General features: G+C 54.7%; 1 protein-coding gene across 2 annotated transcripts; it reads left to right on the top strand.

The window, feature by feature from the left end:
• Positions 1 to 12,874: 12,874 nt before the first annotated feature.
• Positions 12,875 to 17,144, top strand: HLX (H2.0 like homeobox). 2 transcript variants are annotated; one of them, XR_014268922.1, is made up of 5 exons: positions 12,875 to 13,841; positions 14,508 to 14,687; positions 15,214 to 15,398; positions 16,273 to 16,701; positions 16,940 to 16,953. XR_014268922.1 is itself a non-coding variant. In XM_082480308.1 (4 exons), the coding sequence occupies exons 1-4, from the start codon at positions 13,262 to 13,264 to the stop codon at positions 16,630 to 16,632; spliced, it is 1,305 nt and encodes a 434-aa protein (XP_082336434.1). In that variant the 5' UTR covers positions 12,875 to 13,261; the 3' UTR covers positions 16,633 to 17,144. The 2 variants fall into 2 exon arrangements, 1 of the variants encoding a protein (XP_082336434.1); XM_082480308.1 differs by having other exon boundaries at positions 16,273 to 17,144.
• The last annotated feature ends 1,219 nt before the right edge of the window (positions 17,145 to 18,363 follow it).

Here is an 18,363-nt window from a genome sequence, read left to right as displayed (position 1 = left end):
TTCGTAAGGCCGTGATGAGGCTCTGGGCTGGACGCTTGTTTCCCTTCCCCCTCGCCGAGCGCTCCAGTAACCACACATTACCCAACCCGAGCACTTTCTGCATGACTCAGATGTATTTTTTTTAAGAACTAGAATCCAATGAACGTTTTCCTCACTGATACCGCTGGGACTAGAAGGTCTTTTTTTTCCCACCAACCTTAAAAACATGCTGATACGCTGCATTTTTTTTTTCCCTTTTCAATATTTTGTTGTTATTATTATTAAAACAGCACAAAGTCCCACAGCACCAAAGGATGGGATCTCTCCTGCTCTTTTCTCCCTTCCTCAACAGCTAAAGGGAAAAAAAAAAAAAGGATAATTACCCATAAAAGAAAACATTGAAGGACATTTGGATCATGCCTGGTGGCTGAACTGGGGGTGCTGGTGGCACAGGATGGGGCCGTAGCACAGGATGGGGCCATGGCACAGGTCCCCACCACCTGCAGCTGAACCGCCCCCACCCTGGGGTCCAAATGCGAGGAGGGGGAACAGCCAAGGGCTCGTGTCCCATCATCACCACCATCCTGATGGTGGGTCACGCTGGACACAACCTGCACTTTTCTTAGGCCTGAGGCATCCGACTGAGGGTGGAGTGGAAAACACCTTAGTGAAGGCAGCGCCTCTGCCGTGCAGCACCTTGGTCGCGGCGGGGACGATTCGGTTGAACAGCAAGGCACCGAGCTTCCACACGGAGGTGTGTGAAGCCAAGGAGAGGGGTTTTGCGAGGGCTGGCACCAGTTTCAGTCGCAATATAAGGCAGCGTGTCCAACCTGCATGGGCTCCCGTGCTGGAAACGCAGCTCTGTGGTGGACATCCTGGCGGGTGCGTGCTCGTGCCTGCTCAGCAGCAGGGGCAGCCCGGCCCTGAGCTTCCCCCAAAACCACAAGCGACATGTGGAGCCAATGTGTCTTTTCTCGGGTGAATCTCGACGAGTTCAAACGAACAGGTTCGGGGCCCCAATTCCCATCTGACGTCGACTGCTCGATGTGATTATTCAACCCTGAATTAGTTCAATTGACAGCCGCGCTATTTCCAGTCTCTTAGTCAGCATATGCCACTCCGCTTCCCAGTCTGATGAGACCTGGATTTTCCCACACTCCCCCTTAAATGGAAACACATTGTTCATCTTCATTTTATTTATTTATTTGGTACAAAAAACACAAGATACTGCTATAACTTTGAAGTGCTGGCTCTACAATGGTTGGTTCCTTTTCGGAGCAATGGGTTTTCCTAAAAGCCACTCTCAGCAAGATCCTTATCAAACTTTCCTTAGCGGGAGACAATGAACATTTCACAGCATGAAGAAAAAAATAAAAAGGTCGGTGAGAAGACAAATGGTCTATGTGGAGAGATAGCCAGGGTGCAGATGAGCTCCCTCAGCCTTGTAAACACAGATTATTTTCTGTCTAACCTCCAGTTTCTAAACATTTGACTCATTGAATCAGCTCCGGAGTGTATTGAGGGGTGAAAATGGGGACCTGAGCATTGTCTGGATACTTCCAGCTGAGACCCATAAACCTCTGATGGGTCCAAACACCAAGGGCCTCACTGCCTGCAGCTGCCGGGGGTGGCAATTAGGCTGGGATTTGGGGGACGTGCATGCCACTGCAAGATGCTGGGGGTGACTTTCCACCACAGGTCACACAGGGAGCAGTTTCCCACTAGGCTGCGAAACTGGTGGGTGACCTGAGTGATGGCACGGTGCTTTCCTGCAGCATAGGGAAAGAGAGGGACTGGGGAAAATTCCCGGGGGAGCCTGGCTGCCAAACATCATGCTGAAGGGGCACCGTCTTCTCCCACAGCATAACTAAAACCTCTCCCCATGTTAGGCAGCTGCCAAAGGATGCTCTGAGCTGGGACTGCCCCAGGTCAGCTTCAGCCCTGACCTCTCCCAAAATTGTTCGTGCCACTGGATAGCTGATCTGGGAGACGAGCAAGCACAGTAAGGGGATGTACCCCGCCCAAGACCTGCCAAATTCGACCCAACCCCCCCAGCTCAGCTCCATGAGAGCCTCCAGAGGGGAAGGCCCTGGGGGTCTAGGTAGGGGCTGAGGTGTTGGTTTTGCTGGGAGTGATCACTACTTTGCTCTGGCTGCACTGGAGCACCTCTGTGCAGGCAGGTGGCAATTTAGTGTGGAGGAAATGTGTGGGCTGGCATCTGCCGTAGGTTTTTTTTCTTTTAGCCTAATTGTATTTTTAATTATTTGGCGGATGGTTTTGAGCCAAGACGCTGCAGTCAGTCAATGTTTGTTGGTTAAAATCGGAGTAAACCCTAGGTTAATATAAACAAAGGAGCGCTCTGGTTTATCGCCCAGGGATAACGCCGGCATTGTTGCGTGGATCCTCGCCTGAAGGCTTTGAAGATTGCTTGCTCTATTTATTTTTCTGAAGATGGGTAACTTTGTTCTATTTGCTCAGCTTCTTACGGGCTTGAATAGACAAGAGGTAAAGTGCGGTAAAGGTGGGTCTGGCTCTGGAAGGGGCCTGGAGGAAAAATGTGTTTTTGGATTCTGATCTCATCCAAAAAATGTCCCGCATTTCAATACCCTTAGATAGCTTACACGTTGGAAATGCCAAGGAACCGGAAACTTTCGCTCCAAAGTCAACTGTGCTTTCATTAGTAATTATTTTAAGACGGCATTCAGAGAACAAAACAGTACTATATGGAGCAGAAAGAGACCCATGGGGAATTTGGGGCTGAGCAAGAGTTCAGCCCACCATCCCCGCTCTCACGCTGGATGTCAAGGATTAGCATCCCGAGATGCAGGCAAGGTGTTTGGGCAAGGTGACGGCGAGGGGCACGACGAAGGGGAGAAAGGAGAGCTGCTCTCCAAACGATACCAGCGGCAGCAGAGCCCGTGCCAGCCCTGGGGAAGGCAGGCGGAAGGATGGGCAGGGCTGTGCACCCAGGGCTACGGAGGGACTGAGCCTGGCTTAGAAGACCCCCAGCACCCACAAAGGCAAAGTCTGGGGGGCACACGTCCTCCTGATTTCTTTGGGTGGTAGAGATGTGTGCTTGACCCCATTTTACAGATGGGAAAACCGAGCTGCAGAACATGAAGATGCACATTTTACTGACAAACACGGGACTTGACTTTCTCCTTTGGACCTGACCTCGTGTCATCCCTCACCTTGTTTTTCTGTCATAAAGTTGCCGCCTGTGCCTGTAATCTGCTTCTACAAGTCCTGTAGATCGTTGCAAATAGTATTAGATTTATCACTTCTGTACATAACGCGCCAATCCTGGCAGCACGTTTTGAAAGCACAACAGCAACAAGAAGCATATGTTCTGAGAGTCAAGTTAGTGGGATTTTTTTTTTTCTGCCAAGGACAATAATTTTTTTTCCTCTTTTTTTTTTTTTTTTTTTTCAAAATAAACATCACGCTGGAATGTGCTGCAGCAAATGGCTTGGGCTCTATTATATTTCATGCAGCTTTCTAAACAATTTTCAACCCTGCTGGCCCGGTGTCAAACAGAAGGCAACCAACAATAGCAAAATCCCATTAAAGCTGAGAAGGTTCCTTCCTGAGGTGAACACGGCCAGAAATAGTAATCTTGGCTCTCTTTTCAATTTGGCATTGGGGACTAATAATGCCTGTTCTCCTAATGGAAATTATCTAATTTCATCCAAGTGCAGCTCCAGAGAGAGCTGGGCTGACGCACAAACAGTCAATATAACAACATTCTTCTTGAAGAGCTGAACAATGGGGCTTTGGTGGGACCGTGATTAACAACGTCAAACTAAGAACAAACAGAAGGTGTAAAAATAGGCATCTGAGGAGTTGACACAACGGACTATTTTTCATCTGTAAGGCCAGAGGAGAATAGCTTGTTAAATTGTATGCTTGGAGCACTTCATCAGATGTTGCGTGGAAGGACAAAAAAAAAAAAATCCCATTTCCCATCTGGGTCTGAATGTACTAAGGAACTGCACATGCCTTATTAATATAAATCACACTAGGAGTATAATTCCCATTAGCATTAAAGAATCATTTTTCAATGAAATACTCTTGCACCAGGAACACCTAATGGGAAATAATGATGTTTGCTTCATTTGAAGAGAATAGTAAAACACAGTGTGGAGATGGAGAAGGTAGAGAGCCGTTTCTTCCCTCCAGCTCTACAGGTTTTCATGACTGTCATAAGATATCCCCTTCCCAGCCCAGCAGAGCCATATCCAGCTGCGGTGCAGAGGCTCCCAGAGGTGGTAGGGCATGGGGATGGGGGCGAAGGGCTGCTCCAGAAAATTGGAGCATCGCTACGGCCCGGGGGCAAAGTGCTGCTGCCCTGTTTCCCGCGGGCCCCCGCGGCTGCCCGGGCTGGGCCAGGGAAGGGGTCCAGCCTCCCCCCCCACCCGCCCCTGCTTCCTCCCCAGCACAGCCTCACTTTTGGCGAGTGCTGGGATGGCTTCGGGCCACCTCCACCCCCTTAACCCGCACGGTCCGACCTCACCCTGGAACTCCTTGTCATCGACCTACAAATAGCAACTCCCCAAAACCAAATCGCAGCCCCGGCCGTTATTTATCCCGTCTCGAGAAAAAGCATCACTCCCTACATTCCCCTTTCACGCTGAAGCCGCAGTTGGACTCAAAACGTGCCCGGTCCATTGAAAAGCAGAAGCATTAAAGGTAGGTGAAACCGCCGCCATAGCTCATTAGCTCTGGTGCCTCGCCTGCTTTTCCCCGGGCTCCGGCTCTTGGCTTCGCAGCCTCTGCGCCGCTTTGGTATTTGCCCTGTAAAGAGCCTCACGTGCCTGGGGCGAGAGCTCACCCCTGTGTTTGTGCGGGCACACGCTGGCTCCCCAACCTCAGCATCACCTTGGTTTGACAGAGGGATTTATTCTCCTTCCCCACCTTAAGCGCCGCAGCTCCCTTCTAGCTCTTAATGAAAGGAAGGTTTGAAACCTTAGACAAAATTTCCACCTCTGGTTAAGCAGGTATGGGTTTTTTTTTTTTTAATTTTTACGAAATCTCGAGTAGCCATTTGCTCGCTGTTATTTTTAGAGCGTGAGAGGGGAGTTCTGTGTTTTCCTAAAATCCCTAGATGTGTGCTGGGGCGATGGGATTTTGCACGTGGGACAACACAGTTCACTCACCTCTGCGTTGTGGCCGGTGGTATCCAGGGGTGACCCGGCTCCCCCTTGCTCAGCCCACCCTACCCAGGGTCTGCCAAAATTGTGTCGTTTTCCTGTTCTCCTTCCTCCTAACAACAATAAAACTGATGAAACCTATGGAAATGGGTAGTAATGAGAGAAAAGCGCACCAGAAGTAATACAACACGGCATTGCCCTCAGCCTCAGATTTCACACACGGTTAGTCCCCAACTCTCCCAGAAACCAGTGCCTTTCTCCATGAGACAGTCCCAGTCCCCCTTCCACACCCCAGTCCTGCTTCATACAGCCCAGCCCCAGGCTCGGCCCCCTCCCTGCATCAGCCAACCTCTTTTTCACCCTCCTTTTTGCCCCTGATTCTTTCGAACCAGGTAGGATCCCTCTCACAGGTCTCAAAACACCCAAAACGTGAGGCAGACTCCTGGCAAAGAACATTTCTTACCTCTAGGCTTTTTTGGGGCAGCAGCATCCCAGAGAAACGAAAGCAGCATGGCATGATGGCAAACCCGTGCCGCTTGCCTGCAGGCGATGCTGCCGCCTGGGTCTGCCGGAGACCTGGGTAACGTTCAGCATCCGACGGGTTCCCAAAGCATCCACGAGGGTCCTAGCAGAGGAAATCTAGGAAAGCTTTGGAGCGCAGAAGGGAAAAGCCTTGTGGCTGTGCTCATCCCCAGCGGTTCCAGAGGCGGCGCACCAAGACCGAATTGGACCCAGGAGGGTGGTTGTTGCTGCAGGTTTTATTGCTTGCTTGCACTAGAGGGTGCTGCTCCGTTAGCGTTTGGGAAAGGTCTCGGTAATGAGACCGTCTTCGATGCCTTCATTCCTTGCAAAGTTAGGCTGAGACTTGCAACGCGTTGAGATTCGTATTACCATTCAGCGCGGCCTCAAAACGAAACAAATTGCTTAGCTGGGAAAAAGAGAATGTCTTGGCTTGGAAAAGAGTTTATACATCTGGGGGGCGAGGGTAAACATTTGGGTTAGACACGGTGACAAATGAAAGGAAAAACAGGTCAGCCTTGCCTTTTTTCTCTCCATTTCACAATTCCGGGATGAATGAATGCCACAAGGAGCTAACTGAGAAATTAGAAGGAAAAAAATAAGGACAGTGAATGCAGGCACGGGAGATAATGAACCTTTGGAATTCACTGCTGCGGGACAGATAATCAAAATCTTATGATAAAGTTTTCTAGAAGAAATAAAAGCAAAATACATTTTATGACCACTACAGCCTTTTGGCTAAGATAAGGGTAACCAGATCCTAAGCACTGAGATATAAAATGATGTGTTAGAGGTATCAGTAGGAAATGACTTCCCCTGTGCGTTGCATTTCTCCACTGACTGCACCTCCTCTGTTTTTGTTTCCATTTGCCGAAGGCGCGGAGGAATGGCTATTGCTGTAGGCAGCATCCCAGACCCGCAGCCGGGAAGAGGATATCTTACGCCACGCTGCTCAGCTCGGAGAGCATCTCCCCACCCTCCCGGGTGTTTCCCAGGGAGGGGACTGGGGTCTTCCAAGACCTGGTGGAGTCTGGCATGGGGAAGCAGTGAGCCGGCTCTGGACCTGAGACGCGATGGCTGGACTTTATTTAGGGCAGATTCGGTTCCAGTGAGGGAAGCAGGTCCAGAGGGTGTTATGTACGTTATATAATCTGCCATGCTTGTTTAGTGGACTGTAAAACTTCCCTGAGTGGCACTTCTGTTTGGAATCCACCAGAAAGCATCTCCCTTGGGCGAAAAGGGTTAAAACAGGATTTTTTTTTTAAGGGCTGTGATGGCATTATTCCTCTGGGATTTTATATATGCTAATAGCAAGGAAAGAGCTGGTTTTAAAGCTGGACTGATGTGTACCTACTGCGTTTAAGTCCACTTAGAGCATGAAAGGAGGGTTGGAAGAAAAACAATAACTGTTCTCAAATCCAGATGAGTTTTACAGAGTAATTTTGTTCTAGAAACTCAACTTCCTTCAGGGGTTGATTTTGCCTTTTATATGGCTGCATTCTGATAGCTTTATTTCCAGCTTCCCCACATTTTTGACCGCTGCTGGCAAGAAGGAGGAAACGGTTTCTTACTAAAACTTTTATTAGGCAGTTATTAGTATTTCCTTCTTCGGTATTGAACGGCTTTTCTGCACAGTGACTTTAATGTTCTGCTGCTGGAGGGGCAGTGGGCCTAAAGCATCGGCTTGGTTTTGTAGAAATAGACGGGGTTGCTCTGACCCAACCATAGAGGTGATGCCCTGCTATAGGAATAAAAAAATCCCCTGTTCAATTTCCAGCTGTACTCACACCTAAATCTGTCACTTGCACTGACACAGCCTGAGCTTGTCCTCAACAGCAGCGGTTTGCCTCGGTTAAGGAGCTGCCTTCTTGGGTCTCCGCTGAGAACGGGTGTAATTATACTCTCCTGTCAGGTTTAGGAAATACACAGGGATCCGCCTTCTGCGCTGAGAGTTGAATCCCCTTCGTTTTATGCACTGATGCTTGTTTTCAGTCGCAGCGGGCTGTGCAAACTAAACCCGGCGTTGTGCATGCAAATGCTTCTCTCATCGGCACATTAGAGCAGGGGGTCAGCACTTCTGTCCGTCATGTCCCCTTTAATCAGCTACCGGGGGGTTAATTGCAGACCAGCTCTCTGCAGACCTCTCTGTTGGTGTGGCCTGGAAAATCGCAGCTAGCCTGTGATAACTCCCTCTGCAAGCAGATTACGGTCTGACCGCAGTGTAAAGGTGGAGTAACCTATGAAATCAGTGATGCTGATGGAAATGAAAGCAGACTCGGGCTCTTTCCATATGAGAAGGACACGTTTTAGACTGCAGGGAGTAGCTCCAAGAGGCGGCACTTAAATTAACTGGTGACCTGGTGAGAGGTTAGAGCAGACTGGAAGAGGGTTGCAGCAGTCCTGCCATCCCCCTCCCCAAATGTGTGTTTCCCCCAGCTCCCTCACCCTGGCTGGCCACATGATAAATAAGTTAGTTTGAGGAACTATGACAGCAAAAAACTTTTCTTACTGGCAGAGTTAATTTTCTACAGTTTGACACCCCCAGGGATGCGACCAGGCAGGCAAGGATGGAGCAAGCATGGGAGACTGGCACTTCAACTTCCAGCAGCTTGAACCTTTAAGACATTGCAGGCTTACAGTGCCCAGCTCCCTGCCCAGCATCAGATGCCTAAAAATGGGTTTCAGGAAAGCCAGCACAGTGGGCAGGATTTGCCTGCTCTAACCCGTAGGAAACCCCGAAGAAGGGACAGTCCTGACCCTGCTGCTCCTCAGAACGCAGCCTCCTTTCCTGGGGCTGCAGAGAGGCGCTTCTTTCCAACTGCTATTTATTACCCTGATCTTTCTTTGAGATTTATGTATCTGCAGTTTTCATGCAAAAAAAAAAGAAAAGAAAAAGAAAAAAAAAAAGGAAGGAAAGGTCACCCCTTTCTCTGTAAACATGGCAGTGGAAAGATGCAGTGCCCTCCCATATCCCAGATCTCTGAGCCAAGCACTCAGGGGCAGAGGGGAATTGGTGTTTTCAGGTCCCCCCCTCTGTCTGAAGGGACTTGAGGGACTACACAGCATTTGGGAGAATGCAGAAACTCTCTCAGCTTGAAACGCATCAGCTTCACATGACCTAATGTATTTCATCAGCCCAATGATTAAAAGAAAGACAGAGAGAGAGTGCAAATATGCAAGTGTGAGAACAAGTCTCCAGCTCAGTGGCTGGTGTGTTGTCCCTGGAGCTGGGAGCCTCGAGTTTTGATCTGCTGTAACACACCGACCTGTTCAGTGGGACCTACTCTGCTATAGCATACAGACAATTCTCAGGACTGCTCACATGCAGAAAACCCCATAGAGTTTTGAAACAACTACAATATAGGCATTTCAGAGGGATTTTGCTTCAGAGTGATTTTAGCATGCCCTTGTGGACTCACTCCGCGTCAAGGCTTCCTATGAGTGCACCCTGAGACCTCTCCATGGTGCGAAGCTGCAAATGATCGGGATCAGGTGATTCCCTCCAGAAGCGCTCTGACCCAAACTCAAAACACTGGTGCAAACGCACTGGCGGGAGACTTGAAATCCTGCCCTGCTGCACGGAAACCTAGATCCTGCCTGTTTTCGGGCGCCTTTCACTTAGGCTCAGCAAATGACATAACACCAGTCGTTACTTACAGCCACAGGTATTCCACGAAATAACGCATGAAACAATAGAAAGGAAACGTCAAGGAGTCGACCAGCTTAATCACTTAATTCACTTGTGGTTCTGGGCAGTTCCTGCCTGCAGCGCCTGCGCTTCTCTTGAGCCTTTCAGATAAGGAACTGCTGATCAGCTGAGGGAAGTCCACCCAGCCTTGCGGCGCACGCCTGTGGCCCATCCCCGCGCTGTGTGTGTGTGTGTGTGTGTGTGTGTGTGTGTGTGTGTGTGTTCGGGGGGGGACAATCGCCCTGCGGTCAGATTTGGCGGCCCCGCTGCCGGGGCGGTGCCGGGGGGAGCACCGGCAGCAGCCGGCAGCAAACCCCCGGCAATCCGCAAAACGCTCCTTCCCGCCCTTCAACCGCCAGTTTTGCGGGGTGTAGCGTTATTTTATATATATATATATATATATGTATATATTAAAAAAAAAAAATCGCGCTTAGGTCCCCAAATTTCCTTGCTCCCTGCTCGTACGGACCCGGGAAAGCGGGAATTTGGAGAGGAGAGGCATGTCCCGGGGGGTGCTTTGCGTGCTGGGGTGGGGGGTCCGGTCCCGGCCCGCTCGGAAGGTGGCGACAGAGAACGGGCTTTGGGGCCGGGCCGGGGGCTCTGGCAGCGAGCACCCCGGCAGGGGCCGTGGGCTCGACCTACGCGGGGACGGGGGGGGCTGGAAGGGGCACGAATAGCCGAAAGAGCGGCTTTTCCTCCCCGTGGGGTGCGGGCAGGAGGGGCCTGGCCCTTTACGGGATGCTCCGAGTGGGGACGGGGAGCTGCAGCGCCTCGGGGTTAGCCCTTCTGTTTTCCCCTCGTAAGAACTCGAATAATTATTTTTTTTTCCAACCTCCTTTATCGCCCTCGGGGGGAAGAAGAAGAAGAAAAAAAAAAAAAAAAAAAAAAGTCCTTCGAGACTCCATTCCTCAAAATGAAAAAAATAAAAAGGCAAACAAACAAACAACAAAAAAGCATCGCTCCTGCCTGCACAGTTCATTCGCCTCCTTCTCGAGTCCCTCGGAAAGCAAGATTAAAGGGGAAAGTCGCAGCTGTATATTTATGTTTTCATTGCTAGAAGGGAATTGATTTCCTTGCATTTATTTTTGTAGTTGCAATACACAAGGGCGGATTTGCGTCACCAAAGCAACTTGCTGGTCGAGATAAAGTTGCACAAATATTGAAAAGGGAAGTGCTCGCGCTCATTATGAAGTTTTTCTCCGGAAGAAATAAGGATTTCTGCTGTATCCTAAAATACTAAAGCCGCTTCTATTTTGGGACAAATCTCGCAGGCACATCCGCTCATTTAGTCCGAGTTGGAACCTCTCAAAAAACAGGAGATGACCTGGACTGCAGCGAGCCCCGGGTTTCCTGCAGCCTTCTCCCTCCTTGCGCGGGGAGGAGGGGCTGCCGCCTCCCCCGGCCAACGCGGCCGCGCAGCCCCGCTCCTCCTCCCCACCGGGGAGGAAGGTGCGCGGGCAGGGAGGGCCTGCGGAGGCCTTTGGGGACAGAAACCAGCCCTGTCCCCCGGGAGAGGGGGCGGCCTGGGGCGGGGAGGCAGGTGCTCGCTCCCGGTTTGGCCGGCGGAGGATGCGCGGGGGCGCAGCGCTGCCGAGCCGGGCGCGGAGCGGGCCGGCCCCGGGAAGGCACCTGCCCCCGCGGCTGGGGCTGCTCAGCTCCTTCGCCCTCCCGAGGCCCAGCCCGGGGGTCAAGTGCTGCAGAGCCACGCGTTTAGTCCTCACTTTCGGGATGGCAGCGCGGAAGGCGCGCATCTCCGCGCGGCGGTCCCCGGGCAGCGCAGCGGAGCCGCCGCCACCGCTCCCCGCGTCGGGGCTGCCCGGGACCCCCGCAAACTCATGCTGCTCATCCCCGGGCGCTGAGCAACAGCGAGGCGAGTGGAGCTTTGAAATAAGCTCCAAAAAAAAAAGAAAAAAACACCATTTTTGTGGGTTTTTTGTTGTTGTTGTTGTTGGCCGTTTTTTGGTTGGGTGTTTTTTTTTTTTTTCTTTCCCTGACTGCTTGGCGAGCAGCCCCGGGGTGATACAACGACGATTTGGGTACCGATAGCAATTAGGGTAATAATTGCAGGCAGCGGGGATGCAGCGGGCAGAGCAGACTTCGTTGCCCTTCCCCGGGACGGGCTGATGGCGCGGCTCTGCCCGGCGGTGGAAAAGCCGGTGAAACCGGAGTCGTTTGATCCGGTTTGAGAGCAAAGGGGCTGGCGCTCGGGTCAGCGAGCCGAGGGCAGGGGAATGAAGGAGAAGGGGGGGTGGGGGGGTGGGATGAAGGAGAAGTTGGGGAGATGCAAGGAAAAGGGGCTTTCCGCTGTCTAAGCAGGAACAGTTTAAACCTCATCGACCCTTTCTTTCGCCGCCTTCGGTTTTCGGACACATCTTGGCAAGCCAGCCCCGTCTTTTATTTTTCAGTTTCGTCTCGTTAATAAAAACGCAAATCAAAGCGGTGCCTTGGCTGTTCCTGGGGAACCAACCTCACCTTTCCCCGTGGGCAGGGTTCTGCCTAAGGAACGCGTTCGCGCTCGCTCGCAGGTGGTTTCAATATTCACAAAGAAGCTACTTCTTCATACCTGGCGAAAGAAAAATAGTTTGCCTTCCTGGCGGTTCCCCGAAACCCTTCAGAATTTGGGAAGCTATTCGAAAGAAAGAAAAAAATAATAATTTTTGAAACAAAACCAAAGCAAACCTGTAATCGGCCGAGCCGGGAGCCTGCTCAAAACGGCAGCGATTGGTTTACGAGTATGAAAACTGAAATTAAATAAACGTGGGGTTTGGTTTTTTTTAGAGTCAGGTCGGGACAAATGTGGGTGTTAGAGGGGAGAAAAAAAGCGCAAAAGGTGCTTTGATAAATTTGTCCATAAAATATTGCAGCGAATATAGTTTACGATTGTATTCTAAAAAAAAGGGGGGGAGGGGGGTAATTCGGTTGTCAAAGGTTTTCAAAATTGCAAACTAGTTTTTAAGGTGAAATTGGTGTGGAAGCAGCCGCAGCCGCCGGGCTGGAGAACACGGTAAAAATCTATAAAATTACATTGCTGACAAAATACGATTAATTAATTAGTCGCTGCTATTGCAGGATCCAACGTGTCCTGGGCCCAGAATAGCTCAGGGCTCCCATAAATACCTATGTTGCGTGCATGAGCATAGACTCATTTTCTTCCAGACTCTCCCAGGCTCATTTATCCGGGAAGGAAACACATTTCCTTGGGAATCATTTCCAAGAGGACGGACCTGCCTCCGTTCGGGAAGGATTTTCCTGCGCGTTTCTTTCAAACGTTTGGAAATCTCGGCGGCAAGCGCAGCGCCCTCTCGCTAATTTGGGGAAGGGGGGTCAAACTCGAGAGAGGAATTTAAGGAGATGCAGAGGGTGAAGGGGGGGCGGGTACCTTGAGGGGCAAACCGGGCCGAATCGCGGGTGCGGGCCAGCGCGCCGCCAGCGCGCAACTGCGGGTTGGCCCGCACCCGCGACCCGGTCCTGCGTGGGCGTGTCGGCGGGCGGTGCTGCCCGGCCCCGCGGATCACGGATTGGGCGTGGGGAGGGAACGAAGGCTGCTCCGGAGCCGGGAGTGTCGCTGCCAGAGAAAGTTTTGGGGAGGGGTGGATTTTTTTTTTTTCTTATCCCCCAGTGCGAGGAAAGGGGGTTTGGTTTTGGGTTTGTTTTGTTTGCGCCGCTCCGCTCTTCGCCCGCTCGCTGCCTCCGTCTCGCCGTGGGTTTTGGGGACTTCTTCCTTTTCTTCTTTTTTTTTTTTTTTTGGCGGTTGGGGTTTTTTCCCCCCTCCCCCCTTGCCCCTCCGGCAAGCGCTCCGCCAGCCGCCTCCTCTCGCCCCGGCCATCCCTCCCCATGCGCCCGGGGCAGCGGGCAGCTCCGCGGCGCGCACCCCGGAGCTGAGCTGCGGAGCGGCGCGGAGCAGAGCGTCCCCTCCCCGGGCAGGATGTACACGGCCGGGCTGGCTCCTTTCTACGCCTCCAACTTCAGCTTGTGGTCAGCGGCGTATTGCTCGGCATCGGGGCCGGCAGCCGGCGGCTGCTTCCCGCTGGACGCCGCGGCGGCCAAGAAGCCGTCCTTCTGCATCGCCGACATCCTCCACGCCGGCGGCGAGGCGGCGGGAGGACCCGCCGACAGCTTACCCGGAGCTCCCGGCACCGGGATGCCGGCGGCCTTGGGAGCCGTCCACCACGCCGCTCCCTTCCACGCCACCGCCTCGCCGCTCCGGCCCACGCCCGTCGTGGCCCCCGACGCCCCCGCCGCCGCCTTCCCGCCGCGCCTCTCGCCGCTCTCCGCCGCCTTCCACTCCCACCACCACCGCCCCCCGCAGCACCGGTCCCCCGCGGCGGCGGCGGCGGCAGCGGCGGCGGCGGGCGGCGGAGCAGCCCCGGCCCCCGCCCGGCTGCCGGGCGGCCACACGCACGGCTCGGCGCCGGCGCCCGCCAGCAAGGACCTGAAATTCGGCATCGACCGCATTTTGTCGACGGAGTTTGACCCCAAAGTCAAGGAAGGCAACACGCTGAGAGGTAGAGAAATTGGCTTCTCCGCTTTCCACGCTTAGCGCGCTTGGTGCTCTTTTATTTATTCTATTATTATTATTATTATTAGCGAATATACCCGCGATTTGAAAACTTTTCCATCTAGTCCAGAAACTTTTCCATCTAGCTATTAAAAAAAAAAAAAAAAGCATTAGAAATCCAAGTTTCTAATAGCGCTCACTAAAATAGCCCCCCTCCCCAGCTCCCCCCGGCCCCGCGCCCGGCAGGACTCTCGCCGCTGGGAAAAAATAGCGATAGCGTAAAAATAGCGCCTGGAACGGTCTCCGCTTCCCCGGAGCGGGCCCGGGATTCTGCCCCGGGAGGGCACAGCCCGTTTTGAAAGGCTCTCGCTGCAATCCCTCTCCCCCCCGCGGCCTGTAAACATCCTGGCCAAGGGAGTAAATACACCGGAGGATGTCTGATCGCCGGGGCACGGCCGCTTCTCCCGAGGAGAGCCCCCGGGGCGAGGAGGCGGCTGCCCGGTCTGTCCGCCTCCCTTTCTCCCCCTTCCTGCCTCCCCCCCATCCCCAACCCGCTCCAGCCCCTCCGACCGGGGACCCGCTCCGCCCGGCCCCGGCCCCGTCTCCCGGAGCGTGCCGGGGTGTCGGTTTCGACCGCGGTATAACAGAGCTCTCCTTGTTCCTGTGCTCGCAGATCTGACCTCCTTATTAACTACCAGCCGCCAAACTGGGGTTCATCTCCCCAACTTGCAGCCTTCCGCCGGCCAGTTCTTCGCGTCTCTAGACCCCATTAACGAGGCCTCTGCTATTCTGGGTCCCTTAAACACAAACCCAAGGAGCTCAGTTCAGCACCAGTTTCAAGACACTTTTCCAGGTACATCTCGTCCCTCGTCGACCCTCCCGTGGCACAGGGCCCTCCGTCCCGGAGCAGGTCCCCCCCATCCCCATCCCCCCCAAACCCCGGTCCAGGCGCTCTCCTCCCGGAGGGACTTGGCCAGGCGCTTTTTGGAAAGGTCAGGGCCGTATGTTTTCTAGCGAGGCTCAGGTTTTGGGCGAAAGCCGGGCTGCGTGTGAGGGGGGAGGAAGAGCTGGCTAGGGCCCGACTCGGAGGACCATCCCATTTAATATAAAAATAATACCTGGGCCGAGAGAGAAGGGGCGGGGAGGGGGGGGGGAGAAGAAGAAATTCGGGTGCAAAACCGCTTCATCCTCGCCCGAGGAAGATGAGGCTGGCTGAGCTGGTAGCCAGGAGGCAGGCAGGGCCACGCCGGCCCGGGCCTTCCCCGCACACAGCAGTCCAGCAGCTATTTTGATCGATTTAAGGCTCCCTTTCAGGCATCGATACTAATAACGCCGTCTCCCTCTCTTTCCCCCCGTTTTTCTTCCCCCCACCCCGGCAGGTCCGTACGCAGTTTTAACCAAGGACACGCTGCCCCAGACGTACAAGAGGAAACGCTCCTGGTCCAGGGCTGTTTTTTCCAACCTGCAGAGGAAAGGTTTAGAAAAACGGTTCGAAATCCAGAAATATGTCACCAAACCGGACAGAAAGCAACTGGCGGCGATGCTGGGGCTGACAGATGCTCAAGTAAGAACGGCTTCGGTTTTATTTCAAATCTTACTTCCAGTTTAGAGGGATACCGGCGGGAGGGGGGGGGGGGGGGGGGGGAAGGCGGTTGCAAAGCGTTTTCCCTTCCTTAATCTTTGGCGGGACGGGCTGAGGAGCGGCACCTCGCCCCGAGCATCTCCTGCGCGCAGGTTCCGCGGCCTTTGGCGGCCCGGCGCGGAGCTTTCGCCTTTGTTTTGGCCCCCGCGGAGCAGGCCCAGCGGAGAGGCGAGCGGGGCCGGGGCAGATCGTCAGTGTGCGCTTTATTGAAGTGCAACTCTCTGGAGGAGGCAGTTTAGGTCAAAGGAAGTAGAAGCGAACACACTATTTTTACTGTCCCCTTTTTTTCTTTTTTTTTTTTTTTTCTATTTTTTTTTTTCTAAATCTCTCCCCGTGTTGTGAAATCCTTAGTTCTGGGGAAGTGAAAACTCTTCTTCAAACGGAATCATTAAACGCCACTCTGTAATGATTCCACTATTGAGGGCCCGCAGCGCACAGAATTGTATAACGCTGTGGTTTCTTGAGCAAGATTTGGTTTCCTGGAAGAAGTAGGAGAGAAAGAGGAGGAAAAAAAAAAAAAACCAACACAACAAACAAACAACACACACACGCGGGGGGGAGAGGGGGGGCGGCATTTGGTATTTAAACACATGAACTAGAAGGGGAAGGAAAAAAAAAAAAATAAAGCCACCTTACTCGCGTAAGGGTGGGGGCAGAGGAAGGTGAGGACGGCGCCTCTCCTTCTCCCCGCGCTGCCCGTCCCCGGTGGAAGGTGCTGGGGCCGGGACGGTGCGCGGTGCGGTGCGCGGAGCGCGGCGGGGGCCGTGCCGCCCGTCTGAGGGCGGCGCGGCCGCAGGTGAAGGTCTGGTTCCAGAACCGGCGGATGAAGTGGCGGCACTCCAAGGAGGCGCAGGCCCAGAAGGACAAGGAGCCGCCACCGGAGCCCGAGCCGGAGCCGGCGGCCCAGCGAGCCGGCGGGCCGCCCGCCGCCACCGCCGCCGGGGAGCCCGAGCGCAGCCCCAGCCGCTCCGAGGGCGACAGCGACAGCAGCGACGCCGACTCCCTCGACATGGCCCACAGCGACACGGAACGGACTGAGGGTGCCGAGCGGAGCCTGCCCGCCGCCGGGCTCGGCAAGTCCTCCGGCAGCACCGGCCTCCCCTCCCCGCCGCCGCCCGCCGCCGCCGCCAGCCCCGACCCGCGGAGCGGCCTATAGACGGGGCGGCCCCGCCGCGCCCGGGACCTGCGCGCTAATTTATCTCCCTTCCTCCGCCCCGGGAGCATGGTAAGGGCGGCACGGCACCGGCACGGCACCGGTCCGCTCCCGCCCGCGGCCAGCACCCGGCCCGGCCCGGGGCAAGGAGCCGGGGACGCGGGAGGAGCGGGGACCTCCGGCCCCGACACGGCTGTGCGTGAGGCGGCCCGCCGCTCCCTCCACGCTGCTCGCAGGAGAGCGGGATTTCTCTATTTTTTTTTTTTTAATTTTATTTTATTCTCCGTCTCCCGCCCCTTGTCCTCTCCAGGAAAATCCGAGCGAGGGACTCCGAGAACTTGCTCCGAAAATCCCTCTCTTCCCTCCCACCCCCAAAACAATTTACAATGTGAAGTATTTTGCCAACGTCCTCATTGGTTGCAACGTGTTGCTTCGAATAATCCGGCCGAGAAATACTGCACTGACAAAATATATAAATATATATATATATCTCCTGTAAATAAAATGTTTGCTATGGTTTGTAACCACGTCAGTCTGTTGACCAGGGCAGAGGGCTGGTGAGGCTGCCCCGCTCCCTTCGCCCCGCTCAAAGGCAGCCACTGTCCCTCCTCGCCTTGAAAGCCTCCCCAGGCAGCCTTCTCCTTTTTTTTTTTTTGTTTTTAATTTTTATTTATTTTTTCCTTTCCCCCTTCTTTTTCTAATGGAGGCGATGACGAGGACCGCAGTTGATTCCGCAAAATTGTGCTCCCCCGGCGAGAAAGTTGCCAAGTACACGCGTAGATCCGCATGTGCGCACGTACGCATACGTATCTTGTGAGGTGGCTTTTAGGGTTTTGACGCAAGGCGGGACTGGAGTGTCTGACTCCCCGCGACTCTCAGGGGCGCTGCCAAGAGCCGTCGGGGCCGTTTTGGGGTGCGGGGGGGGGATGCGGGGGTTTGCTCTGCTTTGCTGTCGCCCTCGATTTGCCATGTACCTCTGCGCAAGCCCCCCGCGGTGGGGGGGGGGAGGTCGTGCTCTGTGACGTCACGGCGTGGCTGTGGGGCCCGGGGGGGGGGCGCGATGTGACGTCACGCGGGCCCTATGCGCGGCGCGGGGGCGGTGCGGAGGCCGAGTGCGGGATCGGGCCGCGGCGGCGGGCGGGAGCGCGGAGCCCCGCGGGGCTGCGGCGGGGGGGGGGGAGTGGGGGCACGGCGGCCTCTCCCCCTCCCTCGGCGGGGGCTGCGGGGCTGGGTGGCACCGCCGGGGCTCCCTTGGGGCCCAGGCCGGGATCCGCCGGCTCCGCTCGGGTTCATCGTCGGCTTCGGGGCTGGGAAAAAATATAAAGCGCCGCGGTGCTCCGGTCCTCCCGGCGCACGGGGGAGGACGGGGGACCGCTTCTCAGTCAGCCTGCTTCCCCCTCCTCCCTTCCCAATCAGCATGGGCTTCTAGCCGCAGCGGCGAGGAGCCCCTCTCCTTGCCCACGGGCAAGCGTGTTTTCTGCCTCAGGGCTTTCTGCGGGGGCCTAATCGGAGCGATTCTGTTTTCAGAGACGCGCGGGGGCCGGGCGAGGCCTGATCCTGCCCGGGGAGGTTAGGGGCAGGGCAGGGGAAGGCAAGCCGCCCCCCACCGCAATGCTGGGGCGGTGGGCGCTGAGCCGATGACACCGTTAGAAAGAACGGGGAAACGGAGAAATAAGGCGAAGGACCGAAAAATTCCTGGTGTCCTCCGGCGATGTGGAGGCAGGCGAGCGCCTG

Source organism: Vanellus vanellus (genome assembly GCF_965231255.1).
Source record: "Vanellus vanellus genome assembly, chromosome: 3".
NCBI classification, from domain to species: Eukaryota; Metazoa; Chordata; class Aves; order Charadriiformes; family Charadriidae; genus Vanellus; species Vanellus vanellus.
This window is presented reverse-complemented; position numbering and strand designations above follow the sequence as displayed.

Coding starts and splice junctions, on each gene's coding strand:
- HLX (XM_082480308.1), top strand. CDS start 13,262: ATGTACACGGCCGGGCTGGCTCCTTTCTACGCCTCCAACTTCAGCTTG. Junction 14,688..15,213: donor GTTTCAAGACACTTTTCCAG/GTACATCTCGTC, acceptor CCACCCCGGCAG/GTCCGTACGCAGTTTTAACC. Junction 15,399..16,272: donor TGGGGCTGACAGATGCTCAA/GTAAGAACGGCT, acceptor GCGCGGCCGCAG/GTGAAGGTCTGGTTCCAGAA.